We start from the raw sequence: 19,206 nt of genomic DNA on the forward strand, positions 1-19,206 counted from the left end.
AGGCTTGGAACTGGCATAGAGATCTTAAACGAAAGAGAAATTTTTCTTCTCCTCTGAAGAAGAGAAATTTTTCTTCTCCTCTGAAGAGGAAAAACATTGGATCTAGTCTAAAAGGGAGTTTGCATGGGGAAAGTAGTAGTAGAGTGATAACTCAATGATGAAATAATAGTACCAAACCGGTACTGAGAGGGGGGGTGAATCAGTACAGACAAAAACACACTCTTAAACGAGTTTATCAGCAGACATTGTGCATTGAAACACAAACAGAAACGCCAGTCCTAAAATAGAGTACAACTGGCAAAAACCCAGAATAATTGAGACAAGCATAAACTGGTTGATACCTATCTTCTCATATACTCTAACACTTCATTTCCATTTCACCCTAATACATGAGCAAGTAATCTACCATCAAAGATATACATATGAGCAACTAGATCAACATGATTTAACGCTTGACAAAAAACAACAAAGCATCACATGAGGGAGGCATCACACATAACACACATATTTTTCACGTGGAAACCCAACTAGGAAAAACCACGGTGGGGATGAATACCCACAAGCTTGTTTTTGAACTCTTTAGAAGTCCGCTCTGTTAGGAGCCTTGTCTAGTTAAAGACTGATACAATAGGTTCTATTAGGAACCGATCCTATTAGTGATCACCCGGTTAAGGGATGGCTATAATACCCGATTAAGGGTTAACCCTATTAAAAGTTACCTTGTTAGAGGATTTCAAGAACTCAATTGTTTTGAGTCACCCTGTTAAAGGATTTACAGCAAGTCGGTTAAAGCTACCCTGTTAAGGGATTTTCCAACTATTGAGGTGGTTAGAGATCAACAGGTATTACAATGATCTGGTAACAGCACTCAATGCCAATGCAGATCTGCTTAAGCTCCTCTTCACCTTTTGCACTTACACTCTACAGGTATCACTTCTCTCCTTTGGTCTGGCAAGAATCATGTATCCCTTCTCTTGGATACACACACACAACTTTTGCCAACAACCTCAGAAAGAATCACAACATTGACCTTATAGGAAAATAGGTAGCTCGGTAACATAGACCTTAAACCCTAAAACCCGTTAGGTTAAGGAATTCAAACAGCTCAATCTTGACCGTTGAGCACACTACATTAAATGCAACAGTCTTGATCCATACTCCATCATCCATTTTCCATCGATTTCATAGCGGCTGATAACCCATCACACGTTATCACCATTTACAGACTTCGCACATTCTTGAGGTAGAGAGGAACAATATCCTTCATGCAATATCCTTCACGCACATAAGGCTTATGTGGCAACACGATCTGTTCTTCATTACCATGCTAACTCATCACACAAAGTCACCGGTTGATCCGCACAGGCTTGAAGCACTTCAACCGAAAACCCTGAAAGTTGAGACTACCAACCAATAGTCATACAACGCTTCCATGTGTCGGTTCCCATAACCATATGTTAGTTCACCTTGAACAAACACACCACTTCACGTTGGCACAAATGTCGATTCATAGTGTTATACCGGTTCTCACATATGTCAGTTCTCACCTCTTTAGCATATTGACATCAATGACAACATACAATGTCATTATCTCTCTGCTTCACATCTTCTCCCCCAATTCATGCAGATATCTTCTCTGCTTCACATCTTCTCCCAATTTGACAACAATGCCAAAGTGGAGGCACAAGCTTCCCTATTCCATTATGTTGCTCCCCCCGAGGAGTAGCATCCTTCAACACATCAATCTTGAAGAAAAATTTGACTATGCAATACCTGACTGATGTGGAGCATATACCTTTAGTTTACCTCGTGAAGGGGAAACACCCCTAATTCACATCTTAAGTACATAAATGTAGCCTTTGGGAGAGGCTTGGTGAATATGTCTGCTAATTGCTCCTGACTGGAAACATGTTCCAATACAATCTCTTTGTTCTTAACCTTTTCCCTCAAGAAATGATACTTAAGCTCAAAGTGCTTGGTTCTAGAATGTAAAACCGGATTCTTGGAGATATTAATTGCACTAGTATTGTCACAAAATATACTTACTAGTTCAGATACAGGAACTTTGAAGCCATTTAATACATGCTTCATCCAAATTGTCTGAGTGCAGTTCATGAAAGCTGCAACATACTCTGCTTCCGTTGTAGACTGAGAGATACAACTTTGCTTCTTACTCATCCATGAGACCAGTATACCATCGAGAAAGAATGCACCACCGGTTGTGCTTTTCTGGTCATCTATATTGCCTGCCCAATCAGCATTTATGTATACTTTCAAGTTGAAATCCTTTCTATATAGATACCACAATCCATAGTCAACAGTTACCTTCAAATACCTAAGAATCCGCTTGACTGCAACCAAGTGGGATTCTCTTGGGCTTTTCTAGAATCTTGCAGTAATATCAACTACATGTGCAATATCCGGTCTACTATGCACTACATAATGAAGCTTACTAATCATTGATCGGTATTCCTTCTCATCAACCAATGTTGAGTCATCTTCTTTGGATAGTTTACAACCGATCACCATCGGAATACCAACCAGTTTGCTATGTTCCATGCCAAAGGTCTTCAACACCTCTTTAACATACTTGGACTGAGTGATAAAGATTCCATCTTTCATCTACTAGATCTATAGTCCAATGAAGAATTTAATCTCCCCTATGAGTGAAATTTCAAACTCTTTCTTCATCTCATCTGCAAAATCATGACTCATCTTGTCATCTCCACCAAAGATAATGTCATCAAAAAATACCTCATAGATCAGGATCTGGTCTCCTTTAGACTTCAAGTAGATATTGCTATCTTCACTTGTTCTCTCAAATCCAATATTCACAAGATGGGAATGTAGACGTTCATACCATGCTCTAGGTGCCTGCTTTAGACCATATAAGGCTTTATGTAGCCTACATACCATGTCACTATCTTCAAATAGGGAAAACCCATCTGGTTGCTCAATATACACCTCCTCTTCAAGTACACCATTTAGGAATGCAAATTTTACATCCATTTGATATACTTTGAAACCTTTAAAAGCTGCATATGCAAGAAGAATGGGGACTCCTTCCAATCTGGCTACAGGAGCAAAGGTTTCTCCATAGTCTTCTCCTTCTTCTTGATCATATCCTTTGCACACCAATCTAGCTTTGTTCCTAATCACTATGCCATCCTCATTCAACTTATTTCTGAAAACCCATTTGGTACCAATGACATTTTTATGCTCTAGTCTGGGTACCAAAGACCATGTACCATTTTTCTCTATCTGGTCAAGTTCCTCTTCCATTGCCTTGATCTAGTCTTCATCTTTATGGGCCTCTTTGAATGATTTAGGCTCAAATTCAGAGATCATACATGAGTTTTCTCTGAACTTTCTTCTTGTAAGGATTCCTGCATCCTTATCTCCTATGATCTGATTAGGATCATGATTCAGCTTGACATATCGAGGAATGGTCTTGATGGATTCCTCTTGCTTTTCTTCTTCATCCTCATCTTTATCAATATCAGCATCTACATCTACCCGTGTAGGAACACTGCTACTGGTACTTGGTTGACTAACAACTGCCTCCCAGAAGGTTACAACAGGTTCATTTACCACTTGCTCACTACTGGTTTCCTCAGTTTTCTTAGAGGTTTCATTAACTCTTACATTGATGCTTTCCATAATTCTCTGAGTCCTATTGTTGAAATACTTGAGAGCTTTGCTCTTGGTGGAATATCTTAGGAATATTCCCTCATCACATTTCACATCAATTTGCTCTGGTGTTCACTTCTCTTGATGTAACATTTGCTACCAAACACTCTAAAGTAGCTAACCACGGGTGTCTTACCAGTCCAATAGTCATAAGGAGTTTTATCCTTACCTTTCTTGATGAGTACCCGGTTCATTGTGTAGACTGCAGTGCTCACCGCTTCTCTCCAAAAGGTGTGAGCTACCTTTCCTTGAATCAACATGGTTCTAGCTACTTCAACCACAGTCCAGTCATTTCTCTCTGTTAGGCCATTCTGCTATGGATTCTGGGGGGCAGACAGTTTCCTCTTGATGCCATATTCTTCACAGTACTTGTTGAATTCACCGAAAGTGAATTCCCCTCCCTGATCAGTTCTCGGGCACTTGATCCTTTTACCACTTTCCTTCTCCACTAATGCTCTGAAAGCTTTGAACTTTACAAAGGCTTCAAACTTGTCTTTCAAGAATGTGACCCACATCATTCTTGAGCAGCCATCAGTGAGAATCATGAAGTACCTATCACCCTGCACAGTTCTAGTTTTCATAGGACCACACAAATCAGTATGCACAAGATCAAGCAAGTTGTCAGCAGTGAAAGATTTACCTTTAAAGGTTGAGGAAGACATTTTCCCCAATTGACACTCTTTGCACAAGGTATTATCTGGTTTTCTTAGCACCAGCAACCCTCTAACTGCCTTGATCTTACTAGCCTTCACAATGTTATCAAAGTTTACATGGGACAGTCTCCTATACCATATCCAACTATCATCAAATTTAGCCATAAGACATGTACTTATATTTGCATTTAGCTGAAATAGGTTACCTTTGGTCTGCATGCCGGTGGCCACCAATTCACCATTCTTTCCTTTGATTCTACAAACTCCATTCTTGAATTCCAGAGTGAGGCCACCGTCATTCAGCTGGGCAACACTCAGAAGGTTGTGTCTGAGACCATCAACCCAATACACATTGTCAGCACTACTCTTTCCATTCAAAGAGATGGACCCTCTGCCTTTGACCATCCATGGTGCATCATTGCCAAAGCAAACCACACCACCATCATACTCTTCCAAGGATAGAAACTTGCTCCGGTCACCAGTCATATGGTGAGAACAGCCACTGTCAATGATCCACTCATTGGAATTATCAAATCAGGAGACAAGAGCCTTCTTGTCTGACACATCTTCCTTGATAGCAACAAACACAATATCTTCATTTTCTTCATCTTCTGATTCCTCACCTGTGACACCTTCATCAACTGCCACAAAATAGTTTCTCTGGTTTCCTCCTCTGAATTTATTGAACCTTTCTGGTTTGTCCTTGTTGTCTCCATTAGGACAATTTACAGCAATATATCTTATCTGGTTACAAAAAAAGCATTTCAAAGGTAGCTTACCTCTGTATTTGCTAGTTCCTTTAGGAAGTTTCCTGGCAAGGAGAGCTTCAAATTCCATCAGAATCTCCTCATCATCCATTTCTCTGCTCTGTCTTGGTTCACCACAAGTGCTAGCTTCTTTTCCTTTTCTGGATGGTACAGCAGAAGCTTTAAAAGTTGATTCAGTCTTTTTAACACTACCATCAAAACTATTTAGCTCATAGGCTATCAACTTTGCAATGATGGATTCTAGGGATACCTTAGTCTTGTCTATTGATCTCAGCTCCTGAATAGAAGCAACCTTTATTGCATAGACCGGCAATAGGGATCTCAGGACTTTGCTTACCACAGTGGAATCTTCTCTTTTACCACCTACACTCTTGATATCTCCAACAATGGTTTTCATTCTTATTCCATACTGTTGAATGGTCTCACCTTCAACCATCCGCATATCTTCAAACTTCCCTCTAAGGCTTTCTTCCTTAGCTTGTTTTACATGCTCATCACCGCCATAGATATTTTCAAGAGTATCCCATACCTCTTTGGGATTTACCTTATCTTAGACATCCATAAACTCAATGTCAAATAAACTATTAATTAGGGCTTCCATGACTTGCCCATTCTCTTGCATCTCTCTCTTTTGGTCATCAGTGAGAGTACCAGTAGGGGCAACATAGGCATTTCTCAACATAGCTCCAGTGTTGAGCACCCATGCTTCTGATGTATATCTTCATTCTGTCTTTCCATATACTGAAATTTTCTCTGTTAAACTTTGGACCTTCCCTCTTCATCATTAAACTAGGATCTTTACCTCAAGCGGTTAAGCTTATAGCACAGAGGACCTAGAGGACGCTCTGATACCAATTGATAACTCAATGATTAAAGAATAGTACCAAACTGGTACTGAGAGGGGGGGGTGAATCAGTACAGACAAAAACACACTCTTAAACTGGTTTGTTAGTAAACATTATGCATTGATAGACAAACAGTAACACCGGTCCTAAAACAGAGTACAACCGGCAAAAACCCAGAATAACTGAGACAAGCATAAACTGATTGATACATATCTTCTCATATACTCTAACACTTCATTTCCATTTCACCCTAATACATGAACAAGTAATCTACCATCAAAGATATACATATGATCAACTAGATCAAGATGATTTACTGCTTGAAAGAAAACAACAAAGCATCACATGAGGAAGACATCACACATAACACACACATTTTTCACGTGGAAACCCAACTGGGAAAAACCATGGTGGGGATGAATACCCACAAGCTTGTTTTTGAACTCTTTAGAAGTCTTCTCTATTAGGAGCCTTGTCCGGTTAAAGACTGATATAATAGGTTCTGTTAGGAACTAATCCTGTTAGGGATCACCCGGTTAAGGGATGGCTAGAATACCCAGTTAAGGGTTAAACCCTGTTAAAGGTTACCTTATTAGAGGATTTCAAGAACTCAATTGTTTTGAGTCACCTTGTTAAAGGATTTACAGCTAGCCGGTTAAAGCTACCCTGTTAAGGGATTTTCCAATTGTTGAGATGGTTAGAGATCAACGAGTATTACAATGATTTCGTAACAGCACTCAATGCCAATGCAGATCCATTTAAGCTCCTCTTCACCTTCTACACTTACACTCTGTAGGTATCACTTCTCTCCTTTGGTCTGGCAAGAATCACATATCCCTTCTCTTGGATACACACACACAACTTTTGCCAACAACCTCAGAAAGAGTCACAACATCGACCTTATAGGAAAATAGGTAGGTCGATAGCATAGACCCTAAACCCTAAAACCTGTTAGGTTAAGGAATTCAAACGGTTCAATCTTGACCATTGAGCATACTGCATTAAATGCAATAGTCTTGATCCAATCTCCATCATCCATTTTCCACCAATTTCATAGCGGCTGATAACCCATCACATGTTATCACCGTTTACAAACTTTGCACATTCTTGAGGTAGATAGGAACAATCTCCTTCATGCAAGATCCTTCACGCGCACAAGGCTTGTGTGGCAACATGATCTATTCTTCGTTACCATGCTAACTCATCACACAAAGTCACCGGTTGAGCCACATAGGCTTGAAGCACTTCAACCAGAAACCCTGAAGTTGAGACTACCAACCGGTAGTCATACAACGCTTCCATGTGCCGGTTCCCATAACCATATGTCAGTTCACCTTGAACAAACACACCACTTCACTTTGGCACAAATGTCAGTTCGTAGTGTTATACTGGTTCTCACATATGCCGGTTCTCACCTCTTCAGCATATTAACATCAATGACAACATACAATGTCATTATGTCCTCATATTGGTTCACATAATGCCAACTGTGGAGCTGATCCAGAAAAGAAAACAGAGGATGAGAAAGGTGATTATGTAGGCCTAGGAACTAGTCAAGGTGACCAAATAGATGTAGATGAGAATATAAAGAATATTGCAAAAGAGAAGGAGAAGATAGAGGATAAGAAGTAGATAGAAGAGGAGAAGATGGAAGAGAAGAAGGAGGAGAATTTTGAGAAGGAGAAGGAGAAGGGAAAAAAGGAAGAGAGAAGAAGTATGTCTAGTGGAGAATCTTTTGGACCCTCTAAAGATTCCATATCAGAATTATTGTAGTTGTAGATGAACTTTGCACTAGTTGTTACTACTAAGGTACTTTAGTTACCTCTGTCCCAAGATCAAATAGACCTTAGTCAATTGTCACCCCTTCACATGTTACATTTGGGTGATGTTCTCCATCACATACCATGGAAGAATTTTATCATATCTCAAGTAGAGTGCATAGAACTAATCAATAATAAAATAATGTTTCTTTATGAGAAACTTTTAGAGGTTGTGCTAGATTAATCTCTAAGTGATGTGAAGTAGCTATAGGTGTCATTTAAGGGTCTAAAATATCATACCTCTAACCTAGAAGTAACAATTTTGAAGGATGTAGAAAAAAGAGCAGAGGACAAGAGGTGAAAGGAGTTAGTAGATAGGAGTGCATATTCACACACTTGGCTAAAGCATAGTATAGGTGTGTTTGAGAAGATTATGGATTATGTAGTGATTGTTAACCAGTTTTGTCATTACTGACCAATATCCACTAAGGAGATTAAGATTAAATAGATATTGTAGAAGCACAAATTTTATAACTTTATAGTTCACAGATTTGAAGAAGAATGTTGATAGTAGTCGTAGAGCTTAGTTGGAGAATTCATACCAAAGTTGAATCTACTCAATAATCAAAGGTAGGGGATAAAGAAATAATTTAGTTTTCTAAGAAAGTTGCTTAAAGACTCAAAAATTAGATAGGTCAATAATGCTTCTAGTTAGCTACAGAGAGGCAAAGGATCTTCTATTGAATATTGGGTGTCAATGACTATTATTGGCCTCTATGAGAGAAGAATATAAAACTACTTGGTCATAGCTTAAGATCATTCATAAAGATATTTAGCCTCATACTCTACAAGGTGCTTGAGATCATGTTGGTAAGACAATTTTTCTCTTGTATACGCGAATAAGTAGATGATGATTGGAGTAAATTTTTGGTTTTTAGTTGCATTTCATTTTTAGGAGTTGTTATAGATATAGGGAGTAATGATGAGATGTTGTAGATTGAGTTTGTGTTGTGTTGGGAAGATACCCTTTGTCCTTCATGTCAAAGGGGGAGTGAGTTTGGAGTTCACACAAGTGTTGCCATCAATGAAAAAGGGAGAGATTGTAGTAGATATGAGTTCTTGTTGTCATTGACGTCAAACTTGTTGATCCAAATATGTAACTTGGTGATATCCTTCATTTGAATGTTGTCTAAAGTAGTGCAATAACAGTGGATTAGTTCAGGGGTCATCTGGATGGTAAGAGATTGATTGTAGTCACTTAATATGGTTTATCAAGTTGTAATATAGCTTTTTGGAGCATCAAAGATAAACTTAGTAGTTCACAGTTGGCGTTGGTTAAGTGTGACTATTCTAGTGAACAATCTGTTAGAGTTCATTCAAATTTTTGGTCCACATTATGGAACATATGCTTCATCAATTCCTATGGTTGAAGTATAATGTTGGTGGATACAAATGCATGATATATTCTAGTTTTCAAATTATCATTTGGTCTACAGTTAGATTTATGTAGATATTTGAGTTTAGGTTGGTACAACATAGTGATAGTGTATAGAAATGCATTGCATTCCTCTACCTTCAAGTATTCTGGTGATGCAGTTTGATGAATTAGATTTTTTGATATTAGGTGATGCTATGTTGAGAATCTACAAGTGTTTTTGGCAGTCCATATTGTAATTTGAGTAAATTGAATTGGTGTGTCTTAACTATTCTATCATTTGGAGCCGACCTATGATGTTTTGGTCCATGCAGTAGTCTACAGAATTATAAGAGCTATTTTGGAATGATTTGGATGGTGTATCGACATGGTGTGATGCCTCACACATTTCATCTTGTCTTACAAATTTCAAGAAAGGTATTGTAGATAGCAATCTTTATTTCAATATCAAAGGTGATAAATTGTTGAAAGTTGTTATGTATGTTGATGCTATCATTTTTGGAGGTGATGATAGTGTTTGTAAGACATTTACTAAAGAAATATAGAAAGAATTTGAGATGTCAATGATTGGTGATTTGTCATTTTTCCTTGGCCTTCAAGTGAAATAGTCAAAAGAAGGTACTTTCATTTCACAGACCAAGTATATCAAGGATTTGTTGAAGAAGTTTGGTATGGAGGATTGTAAACCAATTGGAACTCTTATGACTACTAGTTGTAAGCTGAGTAAGGATGATAGATCTTCATAAGTTGATCAAAAATAACATAATTCTATGATTGGAGGGTTGTTGTATTTGGCTGCTTCAAGATTGGATATTATACATGATGTTTATTGGTTTCTAGATATCGAGCTAATTCAAAGCAATCACATGATCAAACAATGAAAAGGATATTCAGATATTTGAAAGGGACTCCAGATTTTGGTTTATGGTACAAGAAGAATGATAATTTCACTTTGAAGGCATACATAGATTCTAATTGGGCTAGATGTACTGATGATAGAAGAAGTACAAGTGGTGGTGTATTTTTCTTGGGAGACAGATTGGTCTCTTGGTTGAGCAAAAAGAAGGATTTTGTATCTTAATCTATTGCAAAGAAAAAATATAGTGTAGCAGAATCTTGTTGCACTCAAGTCATGTAGATGAAGAAAAATCTTAAAGATATCAAGGTCATGTATGATGAGGTAATTCCTATTATGTGTGATAATACAAGTGTAATTAACATTTCAAAGAATCTGATAATGCATTCAAGGACTAAACACATTTCTATATGATGTCATTTGTTAAGAGAGAAGGTTGTGGAGAAGGAATTCAAATTGGAGTATGTTCCTACAAAGGATGATATTGTAGACATTGTTACGAAGACACTGGTGAAGGATATCGTTGAGTATCTCAGCTAGAAGTTAGGGGTTTTTGCCCCTCCTTCTTCAAAATAGATGCATAGAAGTGGTGCATATTTTCAAAGAGAGAATCAAATTTTATCTTTTGTCTCCAGAATTAATGTTGTGGATACTCTTAGGGAAGCAATGAAGGTGGTGGTTATCCCTATCAAAGGGAGTATTGTAGTTATCAGAGTTTTACCCGAAAGGGGGAGTGAGAGTTTTACAAGTGGGGAGAGAGTTATTATTTGTAATATTGTACACTTTGTCCTTAATGTCAAAGGGGGACAGAGAGAGATACAATAAGTGTGGGAGAGAAATACATTTGAAATAAGTCTATTATTCATTAGTGGTGCAAGTGTTGTCATCAATGACAAAGGGAGAGATTGTTGGAAACTTGTGTTGTGTTGTCATTACTGTCAAACTTGTTGGGTTGTCATTGATATTTTTTAGTTGTGCAAATATTGTTGATGGTCCAAAAATGAGTGTTCAAATGTTGTTATGTTTCCTAGTGGTAATTCTGAGTAAGTATTAGGTATTTCTAGAAGGCTAGTATAGTGGAAGTTACAATATGCGGAAAGGAGTATTTAAATGTCTTCATGGTAGAATGTTTTGCATTCCTCTAGTTCTTGATGTTCATTATCTATAATTTTGAATATAATTTCTATATTTTGTGGATATTTCACTATCATGGTTTTAGGTCCTCAATTGTTGTGTTGATGAAATAAGTTGTGGCGACTGCTAACGATGAGGTTGTTTATTAGGACTAGTATAGAGAATACTCTACATTGCTCCTCTTTGGTGATTCAAGTGCTATAGCTTGGTAGAAATGTTTATATGGTTAGTGTAGTGTTCCAATTCAGATTTTTAGTGCTGGTTTAATTGACATGTGAAGTTATATTGTTTTGTGTTCAGTGTTGTCAGCAATTTTGGTCTTTGGATAACTCAGGTGGTGTATCTTATTTGGATCATATCCTTTTGGTCTAGATATGTATTGGAGGTTGAGTTAGAATTTTTATATGGGTCTCACCATTGCATGTATAGATTTGTATTGAGTGATGCATTTGGGTTAATTGATTAACGTGTTTTATTGTTGTTCTACACATTATGTTTGATGCCAACTTTGGAGGGAGTGTTAGTGTATGCAATTCATTGGAACTAGCTTAGGAAGATGTGGTGTGGTTTATTTGGGTCCCCTTTATCTCCTAGATTGGATCACATTACATATTTTTGGTCTGGGTGGCCAACATTATGTAATTCATGTATATTATGTCTATGATCAATCTAGTTGAGGGTTCCAATGTATACCCTTGTACAAGAGAAATTGTGGATGTGTAATTTGGGGTTTGGATTGTTGCAAATTGGATGTGAATAATGTGCAAGTAGAAAATTTTAAAACTTTAGTTTGTGATGAGTTTTGATGAGATCATATCTTTAGTGTGATAGTGTGTTGAGATATTGAATGAAGGTGATATTTTCCATGATATTGTTTTCTTGATATAGTGGTTCAAGCATATTTTCATGATCAGGAGATATTGTTCATTATAATTCATCATTCCATGTACCTGCCTAAAGATAGTAAGCCCTTTGGCAACCTATGTAGCTCTTTGTATCTTGCCCTAAGATTGTGCGTCTCAATATTGAAAGTCCTTTGTATCTTGCAGTAAGGTTGTGTACCTTAGTCAAGTGCAATTCCAATTAGGTGTAGTGATTTGATTGCCCTTGAGCCTAAAACATTGTTATCATTTATTCATATTGTGAGTACGATTCTCGCAATGATTTTTCCCTTCTTGGGTTTTCCAAGTAAATCCAGTGCTCTTTTGTGTTTTGCACTTTGTGCTTTCATGTTTCATATTTGCAGCAATAAGTTAATTATGATTTGAAGTTTAAATGATAATAAGTAAAGTGTTTTAAGTTCTAGACTAATTCATTACCCTCCCCTCTCTCAATCTTGTGGTGTCTTTAGTAGGATTTTCATTTTTTTTTAGGCTTGCAAACTCAGCCCTGTGCCTTGGACCTCCAAGTAGAATTTCATGAAAATACCAAAAGAATAATGGAGTTTGGCAATAAGGATAATGACTTTTCTTTCAAGAATTTTTTTATGAAATTAAATATCATTATAGACAATGATGTATAGTTGTCAAATATGTAACTCCTTTTATGATTTAATTATTTCATCTTTTTTTAATTAATTTCTAAGGGTTTCAAATCCATATACTTGAAATGTCAATTTTTTCATATTTTTAATTACTTTTAAATTTTTATGTGTCTTATAAAAAAATTATATGACATCAATCTACACATGGTTCTTTGCACAATGGAAAATGATTGAAAAATGATTAGTTTGACTCAAATTACATTGGATGTATATGAGGAATTTTCAATAAAAATGATTAAGACCAATAAAATTTGATTTAAAAAATATTAGGGAAAAAATTATTAAAAAAAAATCTCATGAATATTCAATATAATACACATTTTCCCAAAAAAATAATGAGAAAAATACTTTTATATAGGTGAAGTTATGGTGATTGAACATATGCATGGTATGGTCCTAAAAAGGTGACTTTTAAAAAGTGGTTTCTATACATGCTTATTAAATATTATTTTTTATCATTTGAGTATTAGAAAAAAAATACATATTTGAAAATTATACAAAATAAATTATCGAATATGTAATTTGCATTAATATACCTATCTTATTTTGGATGTATTTTTTCTTCATTTACTAGAAAGGATGAGCCATTAAGAATCAAGAAGAAAATGAAATCAACATTTATTATGTCATGGAAGAAGGTCATGGATGAGGATACAGTTAAGCTAGAGAACAATATAGCATGGGGATTATAGAAGCTTCCTAAGAATAGGATACTGATTCGATCACGATTCGATACAAATGAGTTTTTATGAATAAATATAGTTTAAAGAGATAAGATGACAAGTACAAGGAAAGGTTAGTAGCTAAGGGATATTCATATAAGAAAGAATCTATTTTGATGAGAACTTAGCTCTACCAAGAAAAGCTAACATCTATCATATTTTTATTTTTTACTGACATTTAATCTTAACGCTTAAGAGATGAATGTGAAAATAAATTTTCTACATGTAGAGATCTAGAGAAGGATATCTACATAAAATAAATAGAAAAATTCATTGTGAAGGATGATAAACACTTGGTTTTTGTATTGAAGTATTTCTACCATATTATCTAATCAACCATAGCCTAGTATCAAATGTTTGACACTTATGTTTTAAAGTTTGGGCATCTCATATCTAAATAAAACCATTATGAATACTTGAGGATGAATATCAACAAATATAGAGGAAACAAAAAACTCAAGATTAGTTAGAGGAAACTTATGGTAAATTTATTTGTAAATATTTCATACAAACCAATCATTTTTCTCATTCTTATTGAAACAAATAATTATATTTATTAATTATTTCAATAGTAGTTAAGATAAACAACAAAAACCACATCCCCTACATGATTACTATTTTTTATACTTATATGTATGTTATAGTCCACACCAGACCACACATTTTCCAAGTAGTGGGAACCACATGTAGCTATATGTCCAGATGAGTAAAAGAGAATTGAAATACAATAAAGAGAGCCTTTATGTATCTTAAATACACATTTAAGTATTCAATTTTACACTAGGGAGGATAGGGTTTAAGAAAAAATATAATAGGATTTATTGATTTTAATTGCACTGCCAATGCTTATAGCAAGAGCTTTACTAGTAGGTATGTGTTTTCCATATTTGGTGGTGTGATCAATTGGATAATCAAATAATAATTTATTATTTCACTTTCAACTACAAAGGTAGAGTGCATGATAAATACATATTCCTAATAGCAATTATTCTATATCTAAAAATAGTTTCAAAACATTCTATTCAATTCAAATAAAGTTGTGGTTCAGCACAATAGTCAGTGATGTTAGCTTGAAAAAATGATACATTTCATGTGTAGAAAAAGTGTATGTGTAATATCACTATGTTCATGACATGATAAGGAGAAGAAAATTATGGTCAAGAAGGTGGATACCTTGAGAAATGCTATAATTTTTTTATGACTTGCCCATGAGCATCAAGAAGTTAAGATCTAGTGTACAATTGTTGTGGTATCATCCCTTATATTTAATTCTATTACAACTTATGATTATTATAATTATAAAAGGGTGGGATATTAAATGGACTATAACATTATGATGAAATTTGATATTTCAATTCCCTAATCATACGCTTTATCATAACCAAATTTGATGCTAGGGTGAAAATTCAAAGTTGTATCCCATGATTTTATTTTATATGTTTTTTTAAAAAATAAAGAATGATTTGCACTTAAATAGATAATATTTACAATAATATTTTGTATTTACAATATTTATTAATTAGGTCAGGAATGAAAATTTAATCATTTTGTTTCTATATTTGTATTGTTAAGACTTAACAAATGATGATAAAATATTATAAGTAAGAGCAAGATATCCAACTAATAATAATAGAAGAATATTTATTCTAGATAAGCTTAAAAATAAGTGTTACCCAAGGACGCATCTCCTAGGTAAAAACCAAGTGTTCAAAAATGGAAACATCTTAGGGATGGGGCGACGATAGGGGACGTCCCCTCATGTATTAACTATTAAGTTACATCATGTATATGAATTTATGAATTGCAACTCTCAATTCAACTCAATTTCTATGTAACATGTGTATGATGAATGATTTATCAATTCATATGAATATTTTAAATTTTTCTTATTTTTATATAGTCATCCCCTTCGTCCCCAAAAATGGCAAAAAAAAACCATCCCCTTGTCTCGTAAATTTGAAGTAACATAGTTAAAAAGAGAACTTCTAGAAAATTGAGGGAGTTCCTCATCATAATAATATGTTTTTGAGTTGTGATCTAGGAGTATTTACTCTACAAGACATTTATGAGTATTTTTTATGTCAACTACTTGTCCAAAGTTATTTATGCAAACTTTGCATATTATGTATAGAAATTTTCATTTGCTCAAATTCTATAAGACAATTAAGATACGAAAATTTCTATCTCATTTCATCCATTTCCTTACAATAATCCCTCAATTTTGTTTTCAATCATTAAATCCTTAATTTTTAAAAATCGATTAAACTAAAATGTAAATCAAATTGTCTCTATCAACTTAGACATGCTTCCATCAAGTAATCCTCTTAAACTCTCTATCCATTTCTATTTGTTTTGCTAAAAATCCAAAAAAAAAATGAGTATTGATAATGTGTTATAATTTATCAATTTAACTTTGTAAGAATACCAATTTAATATATATTTTCTAATCATTTTGTAATTTTGTTTCCATATATTTTATACCACATGAATTACATAAGATCTCTTAAGTTATAATTGATGACCTATTTTTCTTGAAGAAGAAAATTGTTATTATAAGTTTACATTCACATTCTAGCTATTGTAAATAGAACCATATTTTAAAGATAGAAGATGTTTTGTGAAAATATTTTAGGGTAACACCAATATACTTTCATGGGGCCACAGGAACCATATTTGGCCACAGGAAGGGACGTGTGAGTTTGTGCATTCAGGAAGACTCTTCAGCGCCACCAGCGTTGCTTCTTGAACTGGGTGTGCCCACATACTTGCTAGCCAAGGAAATGCACAATGGGCTACTCCGCATTGTGCTTGAGTGTGACAGGGAAGACGAGGAGCCTTGCAGTTTGTTCTCAGTGTCCACATGGAACATGTACTTCAATGGACGTAAAGTGGGATCAGCCATCAAGAGACACCCCACAGAAGCAGACCGGGCTGTTTTGAAGGTTTTGCGGTCTATTTCAGCAGGTGCAGGAGTCATGCCCAAGGAATACAAAGCCCAAGAAGGGGACGTCACATATATGAGGGCTACTTTTCGTAGAGTTGTTGGCTCTCGTGATTCTGAGTCTTTTCATTTGGTGAATCCCTTGGGAAGTACATCTCAGGAGCTCAGTATATTCCTCCTCCGTTGTTAATTTTTTTCACACCCAAATGCATGGTTATATGGTGGTGGAAGGAAATCGTCCTCCATTGCTGGATTGTGCCACTTTATTGGGATATTATTATGATTGTACACACCATATTTTGTATAGATAGCATGATTCATGGATGTGGAAATATTTGTAAAGTTATTATGAAGCATAGATGTGGAAATTTGTAGAATTGTCCCTCTGCAAGGAAACTGATCCATTAAAGTATCAGCAATAGAATTGGAAGCATTGGCCTTCTTGTTTTCTTTTAGAGAGTGTTGAATTCTCGAGGAAAAATAAACTTGCTGGTGTCAACCAATGTATGTATTGTTTTTATATTAAAAGCACTCTGAGTGTTGACCCTATAAACCAAGAAAAAGGTCTGAGGCAACCAGTTAGGTCAAGAACTAACAGCGTATAGTAATCTTAGTAGCAGTTCTAATTTTGTTGCTGACCATGTGTATGTTGTTGCTAATGTTTAGAACTCGGTTTTCTGTCATAACTTCTGAATGTTTATAGTTGCAGTGAAATTCAATTGACATTTAATTAATGCAATTAGAGAGTAAATTAATTTAAGGTAAGGTTGATTAATAAAAACTAAAGATTTTTATTAATTTTGAATAGAAAATAATGAAATGGTTTTTATGCAATAGGGTCTACTTCAAAATTATCTAAGATAGACTTAAATTTTTGTGATGATGTAAGAGACCACAGTTTGAAGTTAGATTATCAAGTACAATTTCAAATTAATTGAAACCTCGAAGTTTAAGGATTTAGGTCAAGACAATGGTTGTGATTTGAGCTGTTTTTTACAATTCTATCTTGATGGTGTAGTTCCATCCTAACTAAAACCCCAAACCTTTAATATATAAGTTCACTTGCAATATATAAGGAAAACTAGGTAGTGCTAAGATGTACTATTAGGAATTGCTACAACAAAAGGGAATATGAGTGTTTAACTTCTTTACTAGTAGCTAAGTTTCTAGACTGGGTCAAATACTATCAGCAACAAAGGAATAGAGAGAGTTAAATATTTAGTAATTGTGCCCAATGCAAATTAAGATTGCATGTGTAATTGAATCTATCAAATGAGAATTGACAAAAAAAATATTATAGGTGAAGTTTGATTATTATAAGTGACCTAGGATTATATCTTCACATACATAAACCTAGATGTACAATTTTAATTTTTTGATGCCCACACCAATTGGTAATGGTCAAACCTTGGGATTCTCATCCTTCAAAAGTGAGAATTTGAACTTTGGAAAATAGTTGTCGCATGCTTACAATCCATTGCAAGAGATATAATTATAATTATTGTACAATCTAGGATATAAAAGTAGCTTAGAATTAGCATAAGGAAGTTCCAAATTGAAAGTGTGATATATTTGGCTATGAAAATAGCCACCCAAGATCAAGAAGGCATAAAGTATAGTACAAAAAAGATCAATATGATAGAACAATTTTGTTCTAATCAAAGGATTCAAATGATACAAGGTTTGTGATTGATTATTCATATGAGAGCTTCAAGTGAGTATATATAGGATACACCACCAATAGATTTGAATATACAAACATGTGAAATAAAGTAAAAATAATTCACATGTGTGTAGTAGAACTCTACCAAAGAAGTACAGGTGTGATAGGGAGGTCACATGTGAGGGTATTCATCTCAACCAAACTCTTGTAGGTAAAAATTCTATAAGATTTATCTATGAAGATAGTCACCTAAGATAAGGAAGGACTAAAACATAGTTCAATGAAGGTCAATATGATAGTGAATTATATTATACTCAACGGATACATCACAATAATATTATATGGCTACTCATATGAGAGAAAGATGTGGATACATATAGGATAGACCACAAAGAGATTTGATTGTATAACCAATATGTAATAAATTAAATTTACTCACATCTTTGTAGTACAAATCCACCAAATAAGGAAAGTACAAGTCACATGATACATAAGTAATCTAAGTAAGCAAGTTTATTATATCCTAACTGTATAATATGTGATAAAGTAAATAAGTTAAAAATACAAATAATTAGTATATTCTAACCTCTTGTCATACCATGTTAGAAAGTAGGATCTTAGCATACTAATCATTACAAACAATTTATAAAATGAGAATCATACAAGCATAGATTTTACATATTACATGAGATATACAAGGGTAAAACCCTTTTCAGTTTAAAAAAACACAATAAAGCATCATTTTCTTAAAACACCTACAACAAATACTCTATTAAAGAAAAGGGTAAACCCAAGGACACTCCTATATATACTTCCACATGGCTAATAATAACTCATGTGCATAGTGATATAGTTTAATATAAATCTCCAAATTTGCACCCTCTCAAATGAAAGAGAACATATTTAAATATAGGAGTGGCAAGATACCTTAAGGGGTATTATATGGTTTATATTTTATTATATAAGATTTTATATATTTTAAAAAAAAGGCCAAAGCTTGAACAATATAAGATTGTATATTCTTATATGATAACAATATATATAAATTTTATAATGGTATTCAATTCCTAATAACATTATTTTCTAAAAAATTATAATTGGATGGTGTGGAGAAAGATAGGAGAAGGGATTTTAACCCTAAACATGAGAATGAAATTGATGATGATAAATTTCAATATAAAATTACATATTTGTAGT

General features: G+C 34.6%; 1 protein-coding gene across 1 annotated transcript in view; it reads left to right on the forward strand.

The window, feature by feature from the left end:
• Positions 1-16,770, forward strand: part of LOC131047751 (protein MIZU-KUSSEI 1) — a 38,712-nt gene extending 21,942 nt beyond the window's left edge. Inside the window, exon 2 of the mRNA XM_057981544.1 lies at positions 16,070-16,770. Within this exon, the coding sequence (XP_057837527.1) occupies positions 16,070-16,536 (467 nt within the window). The 3' untranslated portion in view covers positions 16,537-16,770. The remainder of the gene's footprint in view (positions 1-16,069) is intronic.
• Positions 16,771-19,206: the final 2,436 nt, after the last annotated feature.

Source organism: Cryptomeria japonica, chromosome 4 (genome assembly GCF_030272615.1).
Source record: "Cryptomeria japonica chromosome 4, Sugi_1.0, whole genome shotgun sequence".
Classification (NCBI taxonomy): Eukaryota; Viridiplantae; Streptophyta; class Pinopsida; order Cupressales; family Cupressaceae; genus Cryptomeria; species Cryptomeria japonica.